The sequence below is a fragment of the Electrophorus electricus genome, chromosome 12 (assembly GCF_041902795.1).
Source record: "Electrophorus electricus isolate QZ-2024a chromosome 12, ASM4190279v1, whole genome shotgun sequence".
In the NCBI taxonomy this organism is placed as follows: Eukaryota; Metazoa; Chordata; class Actinopteri; order Gymnotiformes; family Gymnotidae; genus Electrophorus; species Electrophorus electricus.
Genome location: NC_137508.1, coordinates 26555001 through 26562500, shown reverse-complemented (window position 1 = coordinate 26562500; position 7500 = coordinate 26555001). Strand labels below are relative to the sequence as shown.

Here is a 7500-nt window from a genome sequence, read left to right as displayed (position 1 = left end):
TACAGCCGTAAGGCAGCAGGGTGCAAGGTTTATTATGCTGAATTTGGATTTTGTGTGAGCAGTAGATTATTTGTGAACTGTGTAAACTGTGTATATTGTGTACGAGCTGGCCGGCATTAAAGCCCAGCCTTTCAGATCCACGAGTCTTCCATATTCATCTGTGTTTGTACAAAATGAGAGGGAATTTAAATGATTTAGAAACAAAATGGCATCAATTTTTCAAATGCCAAAATTCAGGTTTTAAATGCCTAAACTCTGGGGGAGATGCTCTTGTGCTGGGATCTGTTCAGTCTGCGAGGAACACTTTCTTTGGAGCTCTCCAGACACTCAGTCCCTCTCCGGACTGATCAACTATGTGTCATCACTCCCGCGTTACACAACACTTGCCCTACACCTGTGTCAGGTCCTATTTAAATGGATCTTGCATTTCACCTGACCGCCACTGTAACATACAGCAGTAGAGTGCTAGTACCACAGAGAACAGTGGAGGGACGGTTGAAACCGAGTCAGAGGAGGTTTGGGGATTGCCTGTCTTGGTAAAAGCCCAGTAAGCTCACTTAGTCTGCAAAGAGTGTGCGTCTGTGTGTTTGTGTGTCTGAGAGAGAGAGAGAGAGAGAGTGAGCGAGAGTGAGCGATTAGTGGGAGGCTGGATGAGGTTCTGGTATGCAGAAGAAGCTAATCCCGGAAGCAGCAGTCCAGATCAAAATATCTCCTAACAGCACTGAAGTCGTGTGTGTGTGTGGTTGTGTTACACCTGTTGTGCCATCATGCTAATAAACACAAGACAGAAAGATTTCATAAAAAACAGAGATAAATGTAGGGGGCGGGGCTGACACCAGAGGAGAAGACCTGCGAAGCTTATTAGAACAGAGACGGGTAGAATGCTTTTATGAATGGGAGGTCAGGACACGGGCCGTGTTTGGGCCGTCAGCGTCGCTGTGGCCTGGGTGCATAGTTTGTGAACCTCTCGGCTGCTATGCGAAACGGAAGCTTGTGTCATATTCATGTAGGAATTAGCCTTATCCCTGTTTCTTTTTTGCTATGAATGTTATTTCCTGCGGCCTCCAGAGAGCTGCCCTTACTCCTTAGTGTTTTGTGGCTTTGAGATAAGGTTTAAATTCCATGTTATAATGTGCCCCGTATCTGTATGGGGTCGGCTTTATTTGGTCAGATCGGATTTGCCTTCTTTGAACATTGCCATGTTTGTCCCGTCTCTGGTCCTCGACAGCCTGTGGGGTTTTCCTTCCGTGGCTCACCATGCTGCGCCCCACTGCTTTCTCACGCAAGCTGCCCAGACCAGCCTGTTTTCGATGGGAAGCACCTCAAGGAGTTGACTTGACACTCAGTCGTTCACTTGCTCACTCGCTCACTTGATGACTCGTTCACTTGATCACTCGTTCACTTGCTCACTCACCTGGGTTATTAACGCAGTTTCCATCAATTACACTGTGTCCTTGTTAAATAATTCACAGGTTATTATGACGAGAATAGACCAGCAGGAAAACTGATGATATAGTTGTGCAAGTTTTGTTTTTTTTTTAATAACGAAGTGGCACTGACACATCAGCTTTACATAATCTTTACAGAAACAACTTTACAGAAACATTTTTCCTGAAACTGGCTACTGTTTACTAAATACTTAGTGATGACAGCGCTCTGCTATAACATGGTCATTTTCTGACTTTCTGATTTGTTGTTTCATTTTTATTTTCTCTACAGCTGCTCGAGATCACAGTCCCCGTTAAACACCCTCCGAGCCCTGTCACAATCAGCTTTGCCAACCACACCTCGTGCAGCTGCTTGTCGAAGTTGGATGTGTATCGGCAACGACACTCTATCATCCGACGAGCACTGCCAGAGTAAGTGTATCCACACTAAACCCTGACCTTTCTGTGTCCTGTTCTCCTCACTAAACCCTGACCTTTCTGTGTCCTGTTCTCCTCACTAAACCCTGACCTTTCTGTGTCCTGTTCTCCTCACTAAACCCTGACCTTTCTGTGTCCTGTTCTCCACACTAAACCCTGACCTTTCTGTGTCCTGTTCTCCTCACTAAACCCTGACCTTTCTGTGTCCTGTTCTCCTCACTAAACCCTGACCTTTCTGTGTCCTGTTCTCCACACTAAACCCTGACCTTTCTGTGTCCTGTTCTCCTCACTAAACCCTGACCTTTCTGTGTCCTGTTCTCCTCACTAAACCCTGACCTTTCTGTGTCCTGTTCTCCTCACTAAACCCTGACCTTTCTGTGTCCTGTTCTCCACACTAAACCCTGACCTTTCTGTGTCCTGTTCTCCTCACTAAACCCTGACCTTTCTGTGTCCTGTTCTCCTCACTAAACCCTGACCTTTCTGTGTCCTGTTCTCCTCACTAAACCCTGACCTTTCTGTGTCCTGTTCTCCACACTAAACCCTGACCTTTCTGTGTCTTGTTCTCCACACTAAACCCTGACCTTTCTGTGTCCTGTTCTCCACACTAAACCCTGACCTTTCTGTGTCCTGTTCTCCACACTAAACCCTGACCTTTCTGTGTCCTGTTCTCCACACTAAACCCTGACCTTTCAGCCTGTGTGTGTGGATTGAGGGAGTTCTGCTTGGCGCGGTAGGATGACATCAGCGCAGGATGAGAATTTACCCAGAGAGTCGTGTTCACGCTTCTGGAGTGAGCTGTGGCTCTTCGTGCTCTCGCTGACATTAACAAGCTGGGACAGAAGCATGTATTTTGGATGCTGAGGTCCTGGAAGCAGCACAGTAGCACAACATGATGGATGTGTTAGGGATTTGGTGGGGCTGCCCATTGTTCGGCACGCCAGAGGGCTTCCTGATCATGTGTGATACCAGGAACAGACCTGGGACAGGAACTCCCGCTGCGCTCATGATGAAGTTCCCACACTGAGCTAAGACTTAATGAACTAATGTCATTCAGTTCTGCACTGTGGCCTGGATGCATATTAATGGCTGTATTGGTGCTTTAACTGGCTTTTGGACTGCCAAATGATCTAAAACCATTTAAAAAACAGCATCATCCAGTCTTCCAGTTTTCCAGTTGGGGCGTAACTGGTGCCAGCATTCTGCACAGATCAGTCGTAGATCTTGAAAATGATCTTGTGCATTTGCATTAGTCACAAAAGAGCTGCACAGGCACTGCACAGGCACTGGACAGATACTACATAGACATTGCACAGGCACTGCTCAGACATTGCATAGGCACTGCACAGTTTTCTCCAAACTGAATTAATGGTCACCAACACCTTTAGGAGGTCATGTATATGGTCTTCCAGCCCTGATATACAATCCCAGAGAACTAAAGACCTGTGTCCACTTTTCAGTGCTAAAAGAGGCCTCATCTATGTCATACATAATGAACGGCTGAACTTGGAGGGTCACACTGGGGTAGAGAGCACATTTCCAGCATCTAGAGTGACCTTGGACTGGAGTTGGGGGCTGTTGAGTGTCTGAAAGCAGACTGTGTCTCCATCACTTCAGCAGGATGGAGCACTTCGGCGTATATATGGTGATGCCTGAACCCACTGCATTCACTTGGCAATGCTGGCAAGAACAAGGAATGGTGATGTTGGAGAGGGAGTTTGGCAGAGGTTCGGATGCATGACAGTCAGCACGGACACAAAATCTTACTGGACTTCCTTACATCGGAACTCAAAAGAGTTAAAAAGTCCCGACAGCGGGTGGGGCTGATAATGTACCTCCCTGCTGGCTGAACAGAAAGCTCGCTTCAGTTGTTCATGAAAATGCGAGCTCAGAAGCTGGGCGCCTGGTTCCAGTGCATCACTCCTAGCCAGGGTCACGGTACGACGCTGGGACGTTACATAAGTCGCACGTGTCTTACACCGAGGGACAAGAGTCGCCTGTCTCCTGCCTTCAGATTCTCTCGGGAGTGTTGTCTGCACTGGCGGATAACAAGTCCTCTCTCCAGCTCAGAGAAATGGAGGAAAATGTGGTTTACAGCGGTGGCTGTGCACACAGAATCACTGAACAGATGCACAGTGGAGGAAGTGTGCGAGAAGTGCCCAGGAGGCTGTGAATAGAGGAGCAGCTGAGGGCCAGCCTAACCGGCGGAAGTCAGATCCTCGGTCGGCATTCCCACTTTCTGCATGTTATTGAATTCCGGCCTGGATCGAGACACTTGTTTTTCATTCCGCTCGACTGGCATGTGCAACACATGAGTGCAAACACATAACTTTCCAAAGTTGCACGAGAGAATGAAATAACTTCCATTGATGATGTTGGCAATGAACTTCCTTGATTTAGTACCCCCTACAAACCGCAGGTCCACTCCAGCCTGACAGAAGATCTGTTTAATATCGGAGAGAGAGAGAGAGAGAGAGAAGAGTCCCTCTGTGAAGTTTTTCGCATCCATGCTACACTTAAAAAGAAGCAGATGTAATGGGGAGGGGTTTCTGTTTGTTTTGTGGAAGTGTGTTATGTGTTGTTTTGTTTTGCTGGACACACAGAGGCTCCTCTCCTCCATTCCTTTCATAGCACTGCTCCTCTGGGGACAGTATGATGTGTGTGCAGCCATGTGTGCGTACGTGTGTGTGTTTGCATGCGCGGACACCCAGGTGTGTGTGCGCGCATGTGTGCACGTAAACAAACATGCAGTTTAAGCACTGATACAGAGGAGTGGACCCCAAACGACCTACACGATTGGCACCTCTTGAAAGCTTCAATGCTAAGTGCCTATCTGGCTGTTTGTAGCATGTGGGCCAGGCGGTTGCCCTATGAAATGACGAAGGGCCCTGGCTGGCTACCCTGGGTGCGGGATACCCTGCGGCTGGGGTACAATGGGTGCGGGATACCCTAGGAGTGGGATAGCCTGGGTGTGGGATAGCCTGGGTGTGGGATAGCCTGGGTGTGGGATAGCCTAGGAGTGGGATAGCCTGGGTGTGGGATAGCCTGGGTGCGGGATACCCTAGGAGTGGGATAGCCTGGGTGTGGGATAGCCTGGGTGTGGGATAGCCTGGGTGCGGGATAGCCCGGGTGCGGGATAGCCCGGGTGCGGGATAGCCCGGGTGCGGGATAGCCCGGGTGCGGGATAGACTGGGTGTGGGATAGCCTGGGTGCGGGATAGCCTGGGTGCGGGATAGCCTGGGTGCGGGATAGCCTGGGTGTGGGATAGCCTGGGTGCGGGATAGACTGGGTGTGGGATAGCCTGGGTGTGGGATAGCCTGGGTAGTGTTGTAGAATGGCGTAATCTAGGGAAGGCTGGTGTCCTCAATTCCCTCAATGTACTCAGTCATAATTGTAAGTCACTTTGGAAAAGAGCATCAGCTAAATGCCATAAATGTAAATGTTTGATCATCGTAGTCCCAGTGCATCAGACTGTACCAGTAAGGCCTACATGAGAAGATTCCAGGTCATCAGAATGAATATCAACAGGGCAAAGAGAAACAGTGTTTTTATGGCTACACTTTCTGCCGTGTGTGTGTGTGAGCATTCATGTGTGGAGGTAATTGCCCTCTCAGGTTCCCAAATTTCTAGAGTGACTTAGATTGCAATTCAACTTCCGATCTACATTACGAGAAAGAGGAGCGGTTAAAGAGAAGAGATCAAAGAGGAGAGGTCAAAGAGAAGAGGCTTTTGTAGCTCCAAACCAGTCACACATCCCAGCCCAGAAGGACCTGCAGCTTTGCAGGACATCTCAGTGCAGAGGGACCTGCAGCCTTGCAGGATGCCCCAGCCCAGATGGCCCTGCAGACTTGCTGCAGCAGGACCTTCATGCTCAGGACGGCTCAGACATTCGCAGTAGCTGCTGTATATATAGCATGTGTATATATATATGTATATATATGCTGTATATATAGTAGCTGCAGTAGCTGCATATATATCTGCATCGCCGAACAGGCTGCTGCATCTCTGAAGTGTAAACAGGCTTTTATGGCCCAGAGCGAGACACAGCTCTAATAACACGAGCGTCGTAAAAGCGTCCTCTGCACGGGCGGCTGACTCAGGGTCACAGGTCTCACAGCTCCGTAGCTGTGGACGCACTGCAGACATACGCTCCCAATTAGCCAGAACTCTTCTGTTTTGCATTAGGCCAGGTGTAAGTGCACATGGTAGTCATCAGAGAAGTTGTCTGATACCTCATGTGAGTCATAAGTCTTATTGCTCCTTTTTAAGGTTCTTTTTTAACCATTCACTATATCGCTGTGCTGGACTATGGCATTTATTTTAAGCTCTCAGCATGTGGTAATTGGAGTAACACAGGGGTTCCCGCCCACGTATGGACAGCTGCAGAAGGGAGTCGGAAGTTTGGCACTTTATTTGACTTCTTGGTGCCAGTCGTGCCGAACTGCCTCATTCCGGTTAATGTGGACCGATGATCTGAAATGTTCCCGAGGTCCTCGTCCATCCATAGTGTTCAGCATTCCACGTCATGCGGCTGTGGTTGTTTAATTGTGTCCGAGCAGACATGGGGAAGTGTGGGAAGAGCACTTCAATCGTCACGGTACAACAGTGACACGCCTTTAGTGGGATTCTTGTCGTTTTTATTGTTGTTCCTGGAGCCCGTGGAATGCCTGAAGATGCTCCCAGAACAACCTATTGAAGGCAGGGATGGAGGTACAGAGTTCCGCATGTACAGGGCAGGGAGGTGGACAAAAAGCTACACAGGTCATGCTACGTGGTCTTGACCTTTGACCTGGTGGAGAAAGGAGATTAATGAGAGTGAACCTGTAACTTGAGCTGTTATATCCAGCTCTGTTTTTTGAAGGTGTGAACATATGCACACACCCACACAGAGACACACACACGCATGCGCACACACACACACACACACACACACACACACACACACACACACACACTGGAGGTGATGCTCACATCTGATGCTGCTTTCATGCTGCTTAATTCTGCACTGATGCAATAACCTACAGCCAAAAAAACAGTGAAAGAGCCAAAAAGATGAGGTAGTGAATGAGTAAGTGAGTGAATGAGTAAGTGAGTGAATGAGTGAATGAGTGAGTGAGTGAGTGAGTGAGTGAGTGGGTGAGAAAAACCATTACACAAGATTATCACATGAAACAGCATGAGACACAGAACGCAGACTCTAGATGAGGGCACGTCATAGCAGTTTATCAAAGGAAATGTGAAATATGAGGCTCAGGAAACTTAAACACTTAAAAATGTTTTGATGGTCTAAGCATTCTGGAGCAGGGTTCTTCATATTTTAAGGGTTTGTTCTCTGTGTTGAGTATATACAAATGAACTTGCCAAGTTGATTGGCCCTATGAATCATTACAGAATGTTTATTCCCTAATTCCTGATTTTTTTTAAATTGGATTTGTTCACATTATAAAATTCAAGTCCACCAATAAGATACAACATTGTGATTTAAACAACAGTTTTAATTATATTGTTGTGATACTGTAAAAATAGTTACCTTTAGTGTAGTTTAATATAAGTATAGAAGTATATTATTCAGTAAATTAAAGCACATTTTCCACTGAATGGTTTAGTTTTGGAGAGGTTTTGGAGCCTTGTGTATATG

At 47.5% G+C, this 7500-nt stretch overlaps 1 protein-coding gene across 3 annotated transcripts in view; it reads left to right on the top strand.

Moving 5' to 3' along the window:
* vegfc (vascular endothelial growth factor c) overlaps positions 1 to 7500 on the top strand; it is a 36502-nt gene that overhangs the window by 19501 nt on the left and 9501 nt on the right. For all 3 annotated transcript variants that reach the window (XM_027017551.3, XM_081724697.1, XM_081724696.1), the window contains one exon: positions 1720 to 1859. In XM_027017551.3, coding sequence (XP_026873352.2) covers positions 1720 to 1859 — 140 coding nt within the window. The remainder of the gene's footprint in view (positions 1 to 1719; positions 1860 to 7500) is intronic.